This window comes from Loxodonta africana, chromosome 5 (genome assembly GCF_030014295.1).
Source record: "Loxodonta africana isolate mLoxAfr1 chromosome 5, mLoxAfr1.hap2, whole genome shotgun sequence".
Classification (NCBI taxonomy): Eukaryota; Metazoa; Chordata; class Mammalia; order Proboscidea; family Elephantidae; genus Loxodonta; species Loxodonta africana.
The window spans coordinates 62,830,051-62,850,433 of record NC_087346.1 but is presented as its reverse complement, the minus strand read 5'-3'; the positions used below and the strand labels follow the sequence as shown (position 1 = coordinate 62,850,433).

Below are 20,383 nucleotides of genomic sequence, written 5' to 3'. Positions count from 1 at the left end.
AACCCTGTGGGGTAGTTCTACTCTGTCCTACACAGTCGCTATGAGTCAGAATCGACTCGATAGCAATGAGTTTTTTTTTTTTTTTTTTTTGGTATCTCTGGGAATCAATGTTTGTCATTGAGATGTGTGTGAGTGTGTGGTGTGCGTGTGTTTAATCCAATAGTTACCTACTGGATGAGCTAGAAGGATGAGGAAGCATATTTGCATCTCGCACCGGTGGGCAAATTTTGAAAAAGATCCAACTTGGAATGCCGAACCAAACTCGATGGTTCTGCTCTAAATTATGTGCCAAAGTCCACCCTGAACTGTGTTTGCTAAAACCTATACGGAGTACTATGAGGCTGAATAACTCAGACTTGGGGAATGCAGGTCTGCAAAATGAGCCTACAGCCAGATTAACCCTCAGACCACTTGCCAAGCAGATATCTCAGGAAAGGATGTGAGATGTGATTCATAAAAAGGCTTGTGTGGTTTATACAACCTTTTGTGCAAATGCCTGGCATAAAATAAACTATGAAGGTAGATAAAATAATTCACTGTTCACAAATAACTGCCAGATAAATGTTAAAAGAAAGAAGCATTTTAGAGTAGGCTTTCTAAAAATATAAACCCTTAAATTCAAATTCCCAACGTTTCTAACCTCAAACTTGTCAATCAAAGCTGTTAATCTAATTCTGTTCTCGCTTTGTTTTTCTGAAATACAAAATCTTTTTTTTTTTTTTAAATATGGTCCTTTAGGTAGATTTACCACTATTTTTTAACCTGCCTTGTAATATGCCGTTCAGTGATAGATCCTTTACTTACTTAATATTGGGTTTTCTGATCATACGTAAATCATCACGATACTTCTCATTCACATTCTTCCACCTTCTGAGACTCTTCTATTTTAAATACTGGTAATGTCAACACAGAGCCCTGGTGGCACAGTGATGAAGAGCTCAGCTGCTAACTACAAGGTCCCACCAGCTGTTCTGTGAGAGAAAGATGTAGCAGTCTACTTCCATAAAGATTATATATAACCTTGGAACCCTATGGAGCAGTTCTACTCTCTCCTATAGAGTCACTTTGAGTCAAAATCAACTCAACAACAACAGGTTGATGTCAACATACCAATGATCATGAAGAGGGCACAGAATCTGGCAATGTTTTGTTCTATTATACCTAAGTTTGCCATGAGTCAGGGCTAACTCCCTGGTAACTACCAATAACAACAACAGCAATAATGTCTTTCCTGGGAAGAAACGCCCGGTGGTCTAGTTCAGAAAATCAGTCCGTGAAAATTCTCTCGATAACAAAGGTCTGATCCACAACTGATCATGGGGTTGCCATGAGTCAGGGACTGATTCAATGGTAGTTAACAACAGCAATGCCTTTCCAATAAAGTAGATAGCCCACGTTACTTGTAGAAAATTTTAAAAATACAGAAAAAAAAAAACTCTACCACAAACCTAGTACCTAAAGTAAACCACTATACATATATATTGCTGTCTATCTTCCTACAGTGTTCTTTTAATGCATAGTTAGTACTAGAACACTTCTTGTAAAAAAGATATTTTCATTTTCTTATGTGATTTTCCTCATTAGGAACAGTCTTTAATGCATCTAAATAAAACAAGAGAACTACCATTTCCCTCCAATTTGATACTACACAGGTAACAACATTCTGTAATAGTCTCTTTCCACTTAGGAAAACAATGAAGTTTCTATGGTGTTCATGCTTCTATTTCCTCACTCCTCCTTCCTTCCTTGCCAATGCCTAATATATATCAAATTATTCAGGATTACATATAAACTGCCTGGCACTTGTAGAATATTTTCTTAAAACTATACTTTCTACTGATGACTTATTAAAGTGGTTATGCCATTTTTCTCCTGAGTAAAGATAAACCAAATAATTTTTCAATTAATTTATATAGGGTTTTTTTCAGTCAAGATTACTGTCATCACTTATAGGGAGTTAATGGATTTTCCCTAAATTGAAAAACCTTTCCTAAAGAAGTATCCTGGAAATTGTAAATTTACCAGAATTAAAGGAGTTCATGAGATTTTTATAAATCTAGAGAACTGGTATTTCCCAAGGCGACTGGTAATTTCCAGAGACGTTTAAAGGTATTTTCTGGAAAAAAAAAAAAAGATATCTGAATTTTAAAAATTAAGAAAAATGGTGTGTTATGGTTAAAAAGGTTTCCTCAGAAACTTTAATATTTAAGCTAATATAAGATATGTATTTACATATCTTGAATATCTAAAGGAGGTGTAGTCAAAAGCATTTCTTACACTTCTTTGATCTATGGACAGAACTCACTTTTAAATACAGCCTCCTAAGGGTGCAATCTCCCATGCATCTGCCAGTTTGTGGTACTGTGGGGGCTTGCGTGTTTCTCTAATGCTGGAAGGTATGTCATGGGTATTTCAAATACCGGCAGGGTCAATCATGGTGCACAGGTTTCAGCTGAGCTTCCAGACTAAGACCGACTAGGAAGAAGGGCCCGGTGGTCTACTTCTGAAAAGAACTAGCCAGTGAAAACCTTATGAACAGCAGTGGGACATTGTCTGATACAGTGCTAGAATATACTCAAAAGACAACTAGGGAAGAGGTGCCTCCTCAAAGTAGACTACACATGGCTGCAACAATGGGCTGAAGCATAACAACAATTGCGAGGATGGCGCAGGACCGGGCAGCGTTTCCTTCTGTTGTACATAGGGTCGCTGTGAGTTGGAAATGACTCAACGGCACCTAATAACAAGGGTGCAATGCACCTCAGACATATTTCAGGTAGTGTTGCTTCAGGAAATGCCCAGATTATAGGCTTAACGTTCATCCTTTCTGTTTAACAAAACCAAACTAAACCTGTTGCCATCAACTCGATTCCAACTCATAAAATATAGAGTAGAACTGCTCCAGAGGGCTTCCAAGGCTTTAATCTTTATAGGAGCAGATGGCCATGTCTTTTCTTCCATGGAGCCATTGGGTGGGTTTGAACTGCCCACCTTTTGGCTAGCACTATTAGCCACTGTACCACCAGGGCTTCCCCTTTCATTTAACCCCTTTTAAATTCCTCCTTCCTCAAATGGCTGACAAGAACTTTATATTTAATTGTGTCAGTTCTCATTTCATATTGTTTATACACATAGTTTTATTATTAAGCAGGATGGGATAAAAATAATAAAAAAATATATGTAAGGAGATAACATTTTATTTTAATTTTCACTATATTCAAGCACAAGTTAATAAAACACATCACAAAAAATAAGACTTCATAGTTAATATGTATAGGTGCATAGTTCATGCTCACGTTTTTAAGTATTGTATATATTAACAAATTTCACAATACATCATTATTCTTGAACAAAAAGAATTTTTAAAAGACATCTAAAAGTCTTATAAGATACAATAGCAAATCACTCACAACTGCTCAACAACAACAGAAAAATAGTGAAGATTTAGAAATGCGTGGTAGTCACTTGGGTGTTTTTAATTTAACATTTGAATTTGAAGCCACGATGTCCACAGCACACAAGGACCCTGCTACCATATATTCATTTCAGTGAGAGGGAAACCCTGAAATGACGGGGGGAGGGGGGCAGATACAGATACGCCAATCACTGCTGATGGAAGACTTCAAAATACACTATAAAAACTTTGAGAAAATGTCAGGACCGGGCACATTGGAACTGAGTACTTGTAGAGGATGGAACATCTGTCAGCAGATCACAGGAAACTGGGAGCAAAGATACTTCTTAGGCTTCGGGTTCATAGTCTTGATACCCTTCCTAATTTTAGGAAAATCACAAAGACAACATTTAGTGTTTGTAAAAGTGATTGTTAATCAAGGGGTTATTGCAAATAAAGGTTATACTCATAATAGGTCTGGAACTATTCTGCCACCCACAACATAACTTTATTTTCAATAACTGTGTCTACTTGTCAACTATAAAAATTATTTTTTGTAATTAAATGGTAATTATCAGAGCCAGAGTGTTGGGGGTCGAGTTCCAGATGTGCCATTAGAAAATAGTATGACCTAGTACTCTAAGGAAATCCTGGTGGCATAGTGGTTAAGTGGTACGGCTGCTGACCAAGAGGTCGGCAGTTCAAATCCGCCAGGCACTCCTTGGAAACTCTATGGGGCAGTTCTACTCTGTCCTATAGGGTCACTATGAGTCGGAATCGACTTGACGGGGGTCTTTGGAGTACTCTAGGAAGGTAATTGACCTATCTGGCTCTCAGTTTCCTCAACTGTAAAATGTGAGAACCATACCAAGTGGCCTCTATTGCCTCTTCTAGGGTTAAAAAAAAAAAGGGTTAAGATGCTCTAATTCTTGGAATAAAATGCAGTACTTTGAAGACAAAGTACATTTTCTCTCCTTTCACTCTCTCAATTGAAAATCTCATCTACATCCATGACTTTAATTATTACCTCTGTCCTAAAGTCCCCCCTCCCCACCACATCTGGGTAACATTCACAATAAAAATATTAATGTCCATAACTAGTCAGATTAGTTCTCCCAAAGAACAACTTACGAAACAGCTTCAATAACCCACCTTGCTTGCTGAATTAAGTACAAATATAATTGGCAAGGTTTTCCTAGTACTCTATAATTTGGAGGAACCCTGGTGGCATAGCAGTTAAGTGCTACGGCTGCTAACCACAAGGTCGGCAGTTCGAATCCACCAAGTGCTCCTTGGTACTCTATGGGGCAGTTCTACTCTGCCCTATAGGGCCATTATGAGTTGGAATCAACTCGACGGCAATGGGCTTTTGGTCTGGTAGTTCAATGGTTAAGAGCTCAGCTGCTAACCAAAAGGTTGGTGGTTACAATGCATCAGCAGCTTCATGGGAGAATGCTGTGGCAGTTTGTTTACTTAAACCAAAACCAGAGTCATTGTTGTTGAGTCGATTCCCACTCATAGCGACCCTATACAACAGAGTAGAACTGTCCCACAGGGTTTCCAAGGAGTGGCTAGTAGACTTGAACCGCTGACCTTTTTGTTAGCCAATGAGCTCTTAACCACTGCACCACCTAAGCTCCCCTTAAAGATTACAGCCTTGGAAACCCTATGGGGCAGTTGTACTCTGCCCTGTAGGGTCACTGTAAGTGGGAATTGACTCGATGGCAATGGGTTTCTACAATTTGTCTCTGCCCCAACTCTGCAGCCTTAATCTGTCATATTATCTCTATTCCCTTAACTTTGAATCATATGCAATTACTAACTGCTTCTCAGACATATCCATATGCATTCTCAGATATACATGGCTTGGCTTCTGATATTCCCTTGTGCTGGAATGTTACTCCTTCATATTGGTCTATCATATTGCCCTCCCCTTTCTCCTGCCTAGATCAACACCACTTCTATAAAATTTTTCCTGATGATCTAAACAGATCCTTTAAAATGTTATAACTTTTTATTTATTGTGTTTTTTGTGAAAGTTTACACGGCAAATTAGGGTCCCATTTAAAAAAATTCTGTATATATTTTTCAGTGACATTGGTTAAATTTATCACAATTTGTCAGCATTCACATTATTTCCATTTTGTTTGTTCTGGTTCCATTAATCTAGCTCTCTTGCTCCTCCCTGATCTTCTCATCTTTGCTTTAGGGTATATATAGACTGTTTGGTCTCATATAGATGATTATTTAAAGAAGCACAGTACTCATGGGTGATATTGTTTATTTTATGAGCCAATCTATTATTTGGTTGAAATGTGACCACTGGGAGTGGGTTTAGTTCAAAGTTTAAAGTGGATCTCAGGGCAACAGTCCTGGGGGATTTTCCAGTCTCTACTGGTCCAGTAAGTCTGGGCTTTTTTTAAAGGAATTTGAGATTTGTTTACATTTTTTCTCATTCTTTCTAGGGCCATCTATCATGGCCCTACTCAGAACAGTTGTTAATGCTCGCCAGGCATCATCTAATTCTGATCTCAGGGTAGATAAGGCCATGGTTTATGTGAGTTATTAGTCCTGTAGACTAGTTTCTTATTTGAGTCTTTGGTTTCCTTCTTTCTCTTTTGCTCTAGATGAGTACAGACCAATAGTTGTATCTTAGATGGCCACTAGCAAGCTTTAAAGACCCCAGACACGACTCACCAAACTATTATGTAGAACAATATCTTTAAAAAAATTATGAACTATATTATGTCAGTTGACTGAGTTGTCTCCTGAGATTATGGCCCTAGGCCTTCAAATCCAGTAAACCAAACCTGAGAGGTGTTGGGTTATATTATGTGCTTTATTATGTATATGAATATATATGCAGCATGCATAAACATGAATATACATATGCCCACAGATACACCTATACATGCATACCTATATACTCACATGTGCCTTCCTATACACATATATACATATATATCTACCTATATGACCACACACATATTTTTTGGTTGTTATTACTGTTTTTGAGAAATTGTATATGTTATAGCATTTACCAAAATTGTCCCTTATTCTTGTGTACTTCTTAGTTTTGTCATTTACTTTGGTCAAGTTTTGCAGACTTCACCCATATTGGGTATTGCCTTTCCCATCACCAAAACTAACAAGTGTCTACTATCTAGAAAGTGATCCCTCCTCCTTCCCCCTCTTTTCCCTGGTAACCATCAAAGAATGCTGCTTTCAGTGTATATACCTATTCTTGTCTTTTTATAAAAGTAAGATCATTCAATATTTGTCCTTTTGTGATTGATGTATTTCACACAGCATGTCCTCCAGATTCATCCATGTTATGTTTCAAGAACTCGTTATTTTTTATAGCTACATATTATTCCGTTGTATGTATGTACCACAGTTTATCCATTGATTTGCACATATGTTGTTTCTATCTTTTTGCTATTGTGAATAATGCTGCAATGAACATATGTGTGCATATATCTGTTGATGTCACTGCCATTAGATATCTAGGATACGTATCTAGGAGTGGTATTGCTGGATCATAAGGTATTTCTATTTCTAGCCTTTAGAAGCTCCATATCATTTTCCATAGTGTTTGTACCATTTTACAATCTCACCAGCCGTGTACAAGAGTTCCAATCTTCCCATAGTCTCATCAGCATTTGTTGTGTTCTTTTTTTTTTTGGATCGGTGCCATTTTTGCAGGGGTGAGATGGTATCTTATTGTAGTTTTGACATGCATCTTTCACTGTGGTGGCTTGTGTGTTGCTGTGATGTTGGAAGTTATGCCACTGGTATTAAAAACACCACTAGGGTCACACATGGTAGACAGATCTCAGCAGAGCTGCCAGACCAAGAAAGACTGGAAAGAAAAACCTGGCGATCTACTCCTGAAAAACTGGCCAGTGAAAACCTTACGGCTAGCAGTGGAACACTGTCCTATATATTGCTAGAATATGAGCCCCTCAGGTTGGAAGGCACTCAAAATACAACTGGGAAAGATGTACCTCCTCAAAGTAGAGTCGACCTTAATGACATGGATGGAATAAAGCTTCGGACCTTCTTTGCTGATATGGCACACTCAAAATGAGAAGAAACAGCTGCAAACATTCCTTAGTAATTAGAACATGGAAAGTATGAAGTATGAACCAAGGAAATTTGGAAGTCATCAAAAATGAAATGGAATGCATAAAGATCAATATCCTAGACATTTGAGAGCTGAAATGTACTGAATCAGGCAAACACATGGTCTACTATGCTGGGAACGATAAAATGAAGAGGAATGGCATTGCATTCATCATCAAAAAGAACATTTCAAGTTTTTTTTTTATCCTGAAGTACAATGCTGTCAGTGATAGGATAATATCCATATGCCTACAATGAAGACTGGTTAATTGAACTATTATTCAAATTTACCCACCAACGACTAATGCCAAAGACAAAAAAATTGAAGATTTTTATCAAATTCTGCAATCTGAAATTGGTAAAACAACTGGTGATTGGAATGTGAAAGCTGGAAACAAAGAAGAATTGATAGCTTGAAAATGCCATCTTGGTGATAGAAACAATGTTGAAGATTACATGATAGAATTTTGCAAGACAATGCCTTATTCATTAAAAATATCTTTTTTCAGCACCATAAAGAGTTTGACAATAAACATGGACATTGCTAGATGGACTACACAAGAAAAAAATCGACTATATCTATGGAAAGAGACTATGGAGAAGTTCAATATCAGTCAGAACAAGATGAGGGGCCAACTGTGGAACAGACCATGAATTGCTCCTATGCAAGTTCATGTTGAAGCTGAAGAAAATTAAAACAAGTCCATGAGAGCCAAAGTACGACCTTGAGTGTATCCCACTTGAATTTAGAGACATCTCAGGAAGAGATTCTGTGCACTGAACACCAATGACCAAAGGCCAGACAAGTTGTGGGATGACATCAAGGACATTATAAATGAATAAGGCAAAGGTCATTAAAAAGACAGAAAAGAAAGAAAAGACCAAAATGGAAGTCAGAAGAGACTCTGAAACTTGCTCTTGAACATAGAGTAACTATAGCAAAAGGAAGAAAAGCTGAAATAAAACAGCTGAACAGAGATTTCAAAAGGCAGCTAGAGAAGACAAAGTAAGTGTTATAATGACATACGCAATGACTTGGAGATAGAAAACCAAAAAGAAAGAACATGCTCAGCATTTTTTAAGGAGGAAGAACTCAAGAAAAAAATTCAAGCCTTGAGTTGCAATGTTGAATGATTCATTGGGCAAAATATTGAATGATGCAAGAAGCATCAAAAGAAAATGGAAGGAATACACAGAGTCTCTGTACCAAAAAGATTTGGTTGATATTCAAACATTTCAGGAGGTAGCATATGATCAAGAACCAATGGTACTGAAGGAAGGAATCCAAGCTGCACTGAAGGCATGGGAGAAAAACAAAGCTCCAGGAACTGACAGAATACCAAATGATATGTTTCAATAAATGGATGCAATGCTGGATGCACTTACTCGTCTATGCCAAGAAATTTGGAAGATAGCTACCTGGCCAACTGACTGGAAGAGATCCATATTCATGTCCCTTCCAAAGAATCCAAAGACATGGGGAAATTATCAACTAATATCATTAGTATCACATGTAAGTAAAATTATGTTGAAGATAGTTCAAAAACAGTTGCAGGAGTACGTCAACAGGGAACTGCCAGAAATTCAAGGTGGATTCAGAAGAGGAGGTGGAACAAGGGATATCATTGATGATGACAGATGGATCACAGCTGAAAGCAGAGAAAATCAGAAATATGTTCACCTGTGTTTTATTGACTGTGTAAAGACATTAGACTGTGTGAACCAAAAAAAATAATGGTTAACACTGAGAAGAATGGGAATTCCAGAACATTTGTGTTCATGGGGAGCCTGTGCATAGACCAAGAGGTAGTAGTTCCAACAGAACAAGGGGGATAATGCACAGTTTAAAATTAGGAAAAGTGTGCATCAGGGTTGTATTCTCTCACGTATTTATTCAATGTATCTGCTAAGCAAATAATCTGAGAATCTGAATTATATGAAGAAGAAAGCAGCATCAGAATTGGAGAAAGTCTCAACAACCTGCCATATGCAGATGACACAACCTTGCTTCCTGAAAGTGAAAAGGACTTGAAGCACTTACTGATGAAGATCAAAGACTTCAGCCCTTAGTATGAATTACATGTTAACATAAAAAAGAATCCTCACAACTGGACTAATAAGCACCATCATGATAAATGGAGAAAATATTGAAGTTGTCAAGGATTTTATTTTACATGGATCTACAATCAACACCCCTGGAAGCAGCAGTCAAGAAATCAAACAATGTATTACATTGGACATATCTGCTATAAATGACTTCTTTAAAGTGCTAAAAAAGCAAAGATGTCACTTTGTGGACTAAGGTGAGCCTGACCCAAGTCACGGTATTTTCGATCTCCTCATATGCATGTGAAAGCTGGACAATAAATAAGGAAGACTGAAGAAGAATAGATGCCTTTGAATTATGGTGTTGGAGAAGAATATTGAATATATCAGAGACTGCCAGATGAACAGACAAATCTGCCTTGGAAGAAGTACAGCCAAAATGTCCCTTAGAAGGGAGGGTAGTGAGAGTTCATCTCACTTACTTTGGACACATTATCAGAAGGAACCAGTCCCTCGAGACGGACATCATGCTTGGTAAAATAGAGGGTCAGTGAAAAAGAGGTAGACCCTCAACGAGATGGAGTGACACAGTGGCTTCAACAATGGGCTCAGACATATCAATGATTGTGAGGATGGCACAGGACCAAGCAGAATTTTGTTTTTTTGTGCAAGGAGTCACTATGAGTCAGAACTGACTGGAGAGCACCTAACAACAACAATAGCTAACGATCACAAGTATCTTTTTACGTGTTTGTTAGCTGCCTGAATGTCCTGTTTGGTTAAGTATTCATTTCTTTTGACCATAAAATGCTATAATTTTTTGTGTTGTTGTTTAAAGGCGCCACCTTATGGGGACATCTTTTTGACTCATAGAGATCCCATGTGACAGAACAGAATTGCCCCATAAGGCTTTCTAGGCTATAATCTTTGTAGCAGTAGATCGCCAGGTCTTTTCTCCCACTGAGCGGTTCCAACTGCCAAACTTTTGGTTAACAGCTGAGAGCTTAGCTGTTGCACCACAGGGCTCCTCACCATTTTGTGTACCTTGTATAGTTTTGCCGCTTGGGTGCCTGATGCACAGGAGGAAGTCAATAACCTTTGTTTCTCAAAGGAATCATGGCTGAATAAATAAATTAATTTGTATTTGTTATTATCGCAACTAGTAGATTATAAAATCTTTGTGTCCTGGTATCATCAGTTACTCTTTTTTATATTTTCTATCATGTTTAGCCTGGGTCATAGAGATGGCTGAGTGCTTGGCTATTAACTGAAAGGATGGCAGTTCTAATCCACTCATAGGTACCTGGGAAGAAAGGCCTGGTGATCTGCTTCTGAAAGATCACAGTCATTGAAAATCCTATACCACACCATTCTCCTCTGACACATAGAGGTTTGCTAGGAATCAGAATCACCATGCGTCAGCAGCTGGTTATGGTGTTTGGCACTGTGTCTTATGTTAAAAAAAATCCAATTATATTTGTAAAATCTAATTAGATAAATTAATCGCAGTTTCTATAAAGGGGATTATTATCAATATGCCTTTTAACACTAAAACATAAACTAACTGCAACATTTTGGAACTCAGTTTTCAATGGAGTAATGATACATTTTCTTGTGATCCCTTTATCTGGTCTTAATTTCAGGATAATACTGGCATTATGGAATGAGTTGGCAAGGGGCCCTGTCTCTTCTATTTTTTTTTTTTTTGGAAAAGAAATTAATTGGTATTAACTGCAATTGGGTGGCATTAATTCTTTAAATAAATACTTGGTAGAATTCACCAGAGAAGCCATCTACGCCTTGGATTTTCTTTGTGGGAAGGTCTATGATGACTAACTCCATCTTTCTGCTTTGTTATAGGTCTATTCAGATGTTCTGTTTCTTCTTGAACCATTTTCTGTAATTTGTGTCTTTGTAGGAGTTTGTTCACTTTATCTAGGTTGTCTAGTTAGTTAGCATATAGTTAATCATAATATTTCCTTATAATCCTTTTTATTTCTGTAAGGTCAGTAGTGATATTCCCTCTTTCATTCCTGATTTTAGTAATTTTAGTCTTTTCTCTTTTTTTATTCATCAGTCGAAAAATAAATTTGTCCCTTCTGTTCACGATCTTTCAAAGTATCATCTTTTGGTTTTGTTGATTTTCTCTTTTGTTTTTCTGTTCTCCGTTTTATTAATTTACCCCCAATTTTTTAATTTTTTCCTCCTCTTTTCTTTAGGTTTAATTTACTCTTCTTTTTCTAGTTTATTCTGGCAGAGAATTAGGTTTTTGACTCAACATGTTTCTTCTTTTTGAATATAGGCATTTACAGCCATAAATTTCTCTCTTAGCACTCTAACTGCATCCCATATGTTTGTATGTTGGGTTTTCATTGCAAAGTATTTTCTATTTTCTCTTATATTTTCTACTGAAGTTTTTATGTCCAAATTTTAAAAAATTACAAATTATGCTGGTTTAAAATATTAGACTGAAATATTATATCAATTGTTGTAACCATGTATTTATTATCTTTCTACTCTATAGACTTTTTTTTTGAGGGGGGATAACACTTTGTTTTACTATATAAACATCCCACTGAAAATGTATGCCAAATAATATTACTTTCCTTTGGCATTTAGTTGATTTCTATAACCTTTTATTTTGAAATTTATTTTAGCATGTAAGGTTTCTAATAAAATAATTCTCTAGTGAAGGGGAGAGAAAACCTTTTCTGTAAAGGCCCAGTAGTAAACATTTTAGGCTTTGTAGACAGAGACATATGGTCTCTGTCATATATTTTTCTTCTACTTTTAACTATCATTTTCGAAAGTAAAAATAATCCTTAGCTTGCAAGTTCTTCAAACGATCCATGGCCTGCATTTGCCCACTCTTTTGGACCAAGAGAGCCAGTCATTGTCATTAAGGACTAACAAAAAGAAAATCTGACAGGGATAAATTTTTGGTCCTGCCCACTATAAAGACCCAACTTGATCTCCTAAACTATTTCTTTAGTCTTATGTATATAAACTTCTACCTCAGAAGGCATTTCATAAGCCTCATTGTCAGGGTCCACAGGCACATTTTCAAGAATTCCTTCCTGTGGAGCTCCTTCTTCACCCTGGTATTAAAAGTAGAAAAGAACATCATGAGGTGCCATTTTTCACTTACCAAAATCCCAAAGATGTTTTGAAAAAAAAAAAAAATGCAGTATTTAAAGGGATATAGTAAACTGGCACTCCTAAATGTTACTGCTGGCATTCTAAACTGTGTAAGATTACAACCTCTTACACTGTGGCAACATGAGCTATTAGCCATAATATGTACAAGGTCTTTGCCCAAGTAATTCAACATCCAGGAAACATTCCAAAGCCATAGACTAAAGATGTTTATTATAAGTCAATGACAGGAGTAAAAAATTGTTAACCTAAATGTTCAATGGATGATGAATACTTAAGAAAATTATTACTGAACTATTCAATAGATCATATGAAGGTATATATTCTATAAGACAAGAATTATGTAGCAAAATGAGAAGTTATTTGTGATATGATGTTTAGCAGGATATAGGGTGTATATTGTGCACACAACCTACATAAAGTTCAGATGAAAAGATTAAAAAATTGGAAAGACACAATTAAATATTAAAAAGTATTTTTTGTTAGGTATTTATATGTGATAGTTTTACTTTTTTCCCAAGTAAAACCATCATACCTAAATACCTAACAAAAATTTAAAAATTTATTTTTTAAATAAGAAATTCTTGTCTGAAATTTGAAGATTGTGAAAAGCAAATAATTTCTTAATGGCTTGTATTTATAAATAGACTTTGCCAAAGTTACATTCTTTAAATACATTTAATTTTGGATGAAGAAAATCTACATAGACAAATTTTTCCATGTATCCCTCCTTAGAAATAGGATAACACAAAATTCAACCTAAAATTGTCCTGGCTTTAATTAGTATCCTTCATTGTATACCTTCTGTCACTTTGCATTTGTTCCAGCAAAGTACTTTAAAAAAGATCAGGTTCACTGAAAACTGAAAGAGCAGAGAAGCACTGCAAGCCTAAATGGACTAGAAGAGAGCAGTCTCTCAGCCAATGTGGCTTATGTTTAACAACACGTCTGATGTAAGTAATACCTCATCATGCCTTCATCACAAGAGCGACTGACAGATGGTCACAGGGATAAAAATACGGCTGACAGAGAGAAAAGGTGAAACTTAAGATCCTGCATACACTAGGTGGACAGAGAAGTACGGTTCATCCTCCCATGTCCCAACTCCCTTTGTATAAACTCCAAAAATCCAAATCATTTATAAATGAATAAACTGTAAACCATCTCCAACAGCCTCACTTCTAAATGTGAAGTGAAGATACTGTCTTCACGGCATTTCACCTCTGGCTAAAGTCAAGATGGGTCCCCTGTTATGGTGGTGAGGCACAAGTGCTGTGGTGTCACAGGATTTGATTATAGATCTTCTGTCATATTAGACAAGTTTCTTACACTTTCTCTAAGCTCAACTAGAAGCCCTGGTGGCACAGTGGTTAAGCACTTGGCTGCTAACAGAAAGATCTCTGGTTCTAACCCACCAGCAGATCTGTGGGAGAAAAGGCCTAGCGATCTGCTCCTGTTTAAAGTTTACAGCCTATAGGGTCACTATGAGTGGGAGTTGACCTGATGGCATACAACAACAAGCTCAAATAGCCTTAGTGATAAAAGGCAGCAGCAATACTTTATAACTGTGAGGAGTAAATGACATATGGCATCACTAACCTGATCAGCAATAATTAGGTAACTTCTTGGTCTCCTGCCCACCAGACTCAACAATTATATCAATTTTTGCAAACCATGCATTTACTTCCTCTATACTCTATAATTTTTTTTCTAGGTAACACTTTATTTCACTGAGCCAAGACATAGTCAAGTATCCGCGAAAGTCAGTATGAGTGAAAATAAGGAAAATGTCCTGTTTCCGTGCATTTTTAAGCTAGCAAACAGCGCTTTATTTTTATAACCTAATTTGATAGAAGATTTTTATATAAACTGGATAAGTAAATATGGCAGAACCGGAATGTTTGTTGTTTGAGTATCACAAATCATGTGCTACTATGCAACTAAGATGTGTGTGTACATGTGTTTTTGTGTGTTTGTGTGCATCCTTCAGTGTTCAGCCAAATAAAAATGGGTTCTGCTTGTGTTCATTGGCTACATTAATCATTTGTTGGGACTAACTGCAATCTACCTTTGTTAATTTTAAACACTGATTCACTTGAGTTAAATATATATAGTAACTGCTTATTTTAAAAAGTGTATGCATTTCTGACCATGCATTTACTTAATCTTTAAGAGCTGAGCCGCTAACTGAATGGTTGGCAGTTCACACCCACCAGTGATTTGTGGCAGAAAAGATCTGGCAATCTACTCCTGTAAAGACTACAGTCTAGATTAATCCCTATGAGACAGTTCTACTCTGTTCTATAGAGTCACTATGACTTGACAGCATGCAACAACAGTACATAAAGTAATATATGTGTCATTTATTTTGAACTATATAAAGGGCATAAAAATTATGCTCTTTTATATCATTTATAGCATACAGATTAAATATGTGTGGTAAAAGAATACAACCCTGACACACACCTTTCCTGACTTTAAACCAATCATTATTCCCTTGTTCCGTCCGAACAACTGCCTCCTGATCTATGTAAAGGTTCCTCATGAGCACGATTAAGCATTCTGGAATTGCCATTCTTCACAATGTTATCCATAATTTGTTATGATCCACACAGTTGAATGCCTTTGCATAGTCAATAAAACACAGGTAAACATCCTTATGGTATTCTCTGTTTTCAGCCAGGATATGATATCAGCAGTGATATCCCTGGTTCCACGTCCTCTTCTGAAACTGGCCTGAATTTCTGGCAGTTCCCTGTTGATACACTGCTGCAGCCGTTTTTTAATGATCTTCAGCAAAATTTTTCTTGCGTGTGATATTAATGACAAAAAAAAAAATTGTTCTATAATTTCCACATTCAGTTGGATCACCTTTCTTGGGAATAAGCATAAATATGGATCTCTTCCAGTCAGTTGGCCAGGAAGCTGTCTTCCATATTTCTTGGCATAGGCGAGTGAGCACCTCCAGCACTGCATCTGTTTGTTGAAACATCTCAATTGATATTCCATCAATTCCTGGACTCTTGTTTTTCGCCAATGCCTTCAGAGCAGCTTGGACTTCTTCCTTCAGTACCATCAGTTCCTGATCATATGCCACCTCTTGAAATGGTTGAATATCGACTAAATTCGTTTTGGTATAATAACTCTGTGTATTCCTTCCATCTTCTTTTGATGCTTCCTGCGTCATTTAATATTTTCCCCATGGACTCCTTCACTATTGCAACTCGAGGCTTGAATTTTTTCTTCAGTTCTTTCAGCTTGAGAAATGCCAAGCATGTTCTTCCCTTTTGGTTTTCCATCTCCAGCTCTTTGCACGTCATTATAATGAGCTGAAGCATAACAATGATTGTAAGGATGGTGCAGGACCGGGCAGTGTTTCCTTCTGTTGTGCATAGGGTCGCTATGAGTCAGAACCAACTCAATGGCACCTAACAACAACAACAACATATCATTTATATTTATGTCACTGGTGTATTTTATGCTGTCTTGAGCAATTATTGTAATAAAGATTTTAAAAATTGTAAAACTATTTTGTGTATAAGGATTTTAGAAACCCTAGAGGAAATGCTAATAAAATGTATAAAAAGAGATCAAATAAGTGATGTGATAGAAAATAAACTACAGGAATGAAAACACGTAGATAAACAGAAGAAAGAGGGAAAAAAATAAGAGAGGCTGAACAATCATAGATAAATGCCAGGATGTTCAATAACTAACAACAGGTTACAAGAACAAGCCTATATTTTCAGAAACCTGGTGGCGTAGTGTCTAAGTGTCTGGCTGCTAACAAAAAGGTTGGCAGTTCTAATCCACCAGCCACTCCCTGGAAGCCATAGGGGCAGTTCTACTGTGTCCTGTAGGGTCACTATGAGTCAGAGTCCACTCAACGTCAATGGGTTTTTAAGGTTTTTTTTTTTTTAATTATTATTATTATTCATTTAAGGAATAAATAAATGTTGCTTTCAAAATTCTAGCCAGTGGACTTCTTAAGTGTTGTATCTCAGAAGAATGAGATTATTGATTTCATTAAATAAAAGTATGTTAATATTTTATTAATACATTATCATTAACAATTATAAAGATATTAAATAACTGTATTAGATTCCATGAAGTAAAAGTAGCTCACAGAACTCCTATGAGGCAGGCAGATTTTCAGTAGCCACATTTTCTGGAGAAAACTTGATCTCAGAGACTAAGGGAGTTTAATAACTTGTCTAGACTCTTTGCTCCTACCCACTATCCTGAGCTTCTTCCTCAAAAGGATTCGAGCACTGGAAATGAATTTCAGTCTCAGCAACCAACATGCATTCTGAACATCGTTCTTGGTAAATGTTTTCTCTATTTATCTATATATTGCAGTAACTGAGAAATACTACTTTCTCTTGTATTCCTTACTGTGTCCTGGCTATTCATCTAAGACCCACTTATGAGTCTATTCCAAGTAAAGGAAATGATCTCATTTTGATCACAGAAACCCATCGATGAAAAAGTAATCATGAATCTGTCCATAAGTTTATTCAAAAATATTTATTTTATCCAGTCATTACATCTTTTATGCTATAAAACTATACATGGAAGAAAAAAATAAAAGCTAATATTAGTTCAAGAGCAGGTGAGGCTCTCTTTTTTATCAAAACACTGATGAGTGACTTGTCTGTATTAAAAAGAGCCTCAAGGCAGAGCCAGAGGAACAAGTGAGGGCCAAAGAACTAGTGGGGATGAATGAGTAGTATAAAAGATAGGCCTAGCCCAGTGATAACTTCTGGCAACTAAAGTAGTTAAGGAGCCCTAGTGGTGCAGTGATTAAGCACTACAACTGCTAACCAGAAAGGCAGAAGCTCAAATACACCAACCGCTCCTTGAAAAACCTATGGGGCTGTTCTACTCTGTCCTGTAGGGTCGATATGAGTCAGAATTGACTCAAAGACAAAGGGTTTGGTTTTTGTTTTGTTTTGTTTTTAAGTAGTCAAAACATTTAAAGAACAGAAACACCTAACATTCAATTTCCTATTTTCTATCCAGTCCTGTGCTGAAATGTAACTTCACCATTTCACCCTCCCGCTCACTCAGCCCCCCGTTCCTAAATCTTCAATAAAGTTTGCTACATAAGCCTCTGGAGTCTTAAAAGCTTGTGACCAGCTATCTAAGATACTCCACTGGTCCAACCTGGTCTGGAGAAAGGGAGAATGAAGACAACCAAGGGCACAAGGGAAAGATTAGTCAAAAGGACTAATGGACCACAAATACCAAAGCCTCCACAAGACTGAGTCCAGCACAACTAGATGGTGCCAGCTACCACCACCAACTGCTCTGACAAGGATCACAATAGAGGGTCCTAGACAGAGCTGGAGAAAAATGTAGAACAAAAGTCTAACTCACAATAAAAGACTAGACTTACTGGTCTGACAGATACTGGAGGAACCCCAAGAGTATGGCCCCCAGTCACCATTTTAACTCAGTACCGAAGTCAGTTCTGAGGTTCACCCTTCATCCAAAGACTAGACAGGCCCATAAAAGAAACAATAATACATGTAGCTCAATCATGTATACAAGACTAAATGGGCACACCAGCCTAGGGGCAAGGACGAGAAGGCAGGAGGGGATAGGAAACTGGAGGAATAGAAATGGGGAGTCTGAGGTAGAGAAGGGGAGACAATGTCACAAAATAATTTGTGTATTAATTGTTTAATGAGAAACTAATTTGCTCTGTAAACCTTCACCTAACCACAACACAAAAATAAAGTTTGCTACCTAGTGTTCAGATAGGACTCCGCAGGTTAGGAAAGGTACAGCAGGAGCAGAGAGGGATTATTTCATGGAAGCAAGAAGTCAGAACCAGAATTGAACAGGAGAAATTGTAATCTTGGGGAAACTATCAAGCCTTTCCAGTACCAACTGTACCTCAGGGCAAACAAATAATTAATGACTAGAAGTTTTTCTTTATAAAGGTAATTTAGCTAAGGAGACAAAGCTAGAATATCACGTTTTCATAACACTTCATAGGCAATGATCATCAATGGCTGCTAACATGACATGAAGAGATATAACTAGGTATTACGTAGAGTCCAATGGAAGTGTACCCGTTATATATCCTTGCCCAAAATTTACATTTGATTCACACTTACTTTCACTAGATCTCAAAATTTGCAACAAATATAGGGAGCTGGAAATATGTTCACATCATTGGATGCAATTAGCAAATTCCAGGTCATGGAAAACTCTACAGGGAAATGACACATCTATTTTGACAAGTAACTTACAAGGAAAATAAAAGTTCATGGGAACCTACTAATCCTGGGTGGCACAAAAGGTTAAGTGCTTGGCTACTTACTGAAAAGTTGGTGGTTCAAATCCACCAAGATGCACCTTGGAAGAAAATCCTGGTGATCAACTTCTGAAAGATACCAGCCATTGAAAATCCTATAAAGGGCAGTTCTACTCTGAAACACATGAGGTCACCATGAGTTGGAATCAACTCGAACACAACTGTTTGTTTGTTTTTCTGATTATAGATCAAAGTAGATTTGAGAGAGCTTCAGCAAAATGTAACATAAGGAACTTATTTGATTCTTATTTGGATCCTGATTTAAGCAAATGGAAAGGAAATCTGAGAGATCTGGGAATATTTGAACACTGGATATTAATTAGAATTATTGGGTTTTTTTTAAGTATGATAATACATTAGGACTTTGCTTTACAAAAGAACCCTTAACTTTTAGAAATCAAATAACTAAATATTTACAGATCAAATAATATGATGTCTAGGCATTTGCTTTGAAATTATTCAGGGGTGAGTAGGGGGAAGTGGATGGGGGAAGAGTGTGTGAATTGACAACTGCGTATGTCTGTAATTTTTCATAATAAATTTGAAAAAGTGTATATGCTCATTTCAGTAGTAATTTCTATAACTCTAATATGCTTTTCTGAGTATGAATATGTGATCTAAATTTGGTGACTCCATAATACTGACAGATTTTTAAACATATTAAAATAGTTGCCAGTTATTCTAGAAGAGGACATGACAAACACTTTATGAAATCATTAAATATAATGTTATCCCTAAACCTGTGTATTTACCATTCTATAAATCTATCTCTAAAAGAATTATCTGAGTGTTATCTATAAAGGTCTATTTTAATCAATTTCAATTTCAGCTCTAATTTAGAGCTGTGCCTAATAATGCTGCGAATGTTACAAAAAATTTAATTTTATAGAAATTAAGAACTCTATAAGACAGAAAATGATACTGGTGAGGAGTGTGCTTCTTAGCTCAAGTAGACACATGAGACTATGTGGGCAGCTCTTGTCTTGAGGCTAGATGAAAAGGTAGATGGGGACAGGAGCTGATTGAATGACACAGAAAATACATGGTCGAGAGGGGAGTGTGCTGTCACATTGTAGGAAGAACAACTAGGGTCATATGACAATGTGTGTATAAGTTTTTGTATGAGAAAGTGACTTGACTTGCAAATTTTCACTTAAAGCACAATAAAAAAAAGAGCTAGAAAAAAAAAGAAAAGGGAAACAAGCAGAGAGGTGGGGACCTTATACCACCAGGAAACAAGAGCCAGGCGAATAGCGCACCCTTTGGACAAGGGGTCCCTGTGCTGAGAAGCTCCTTGACCAGGGGAAGATTGATGACAAAGACCTTCCTCCAGAGCT

General features: G+C 36.9%; 1 protein-coding gene across 3 annotated transcripts in view; it reads right to left on the bottom strand.

Annotated features, from left to right (window-relative positions):
• Positions 1-2,693: 2,693 nt before the first annotated feature.
• The window catches only part of SNCA (synuclein alpha), a 136,591-nt gene continuing 118,901 nt past the window's right edge, over positions 2,694-20,383 (bottom strand). For 2 of the 3 annotated variants that reach the window (XM_023553245.2, XM_023553244.2), the window contains exons 5-6: positions 12,580-12,663; positions 2,695-3,774 (exon numbers count right to left, since the gene is read on the bottom strand). In XM_023553245.2, coding sequence (XP_023409013.1) covers positions 3,742-3,774; positions 12,580-12,663 — 117 coding nt within the window. In that variant the 3' untranslated portion in view covers positions 2,695-3,741. Of the gene's footprint in view, positions 3,775-12,579; positions 12,664-20,383 lie in introns of all 3 variants that reach the window. The other variant, XM_023553246.2, reaches the window with a different exon arrangement.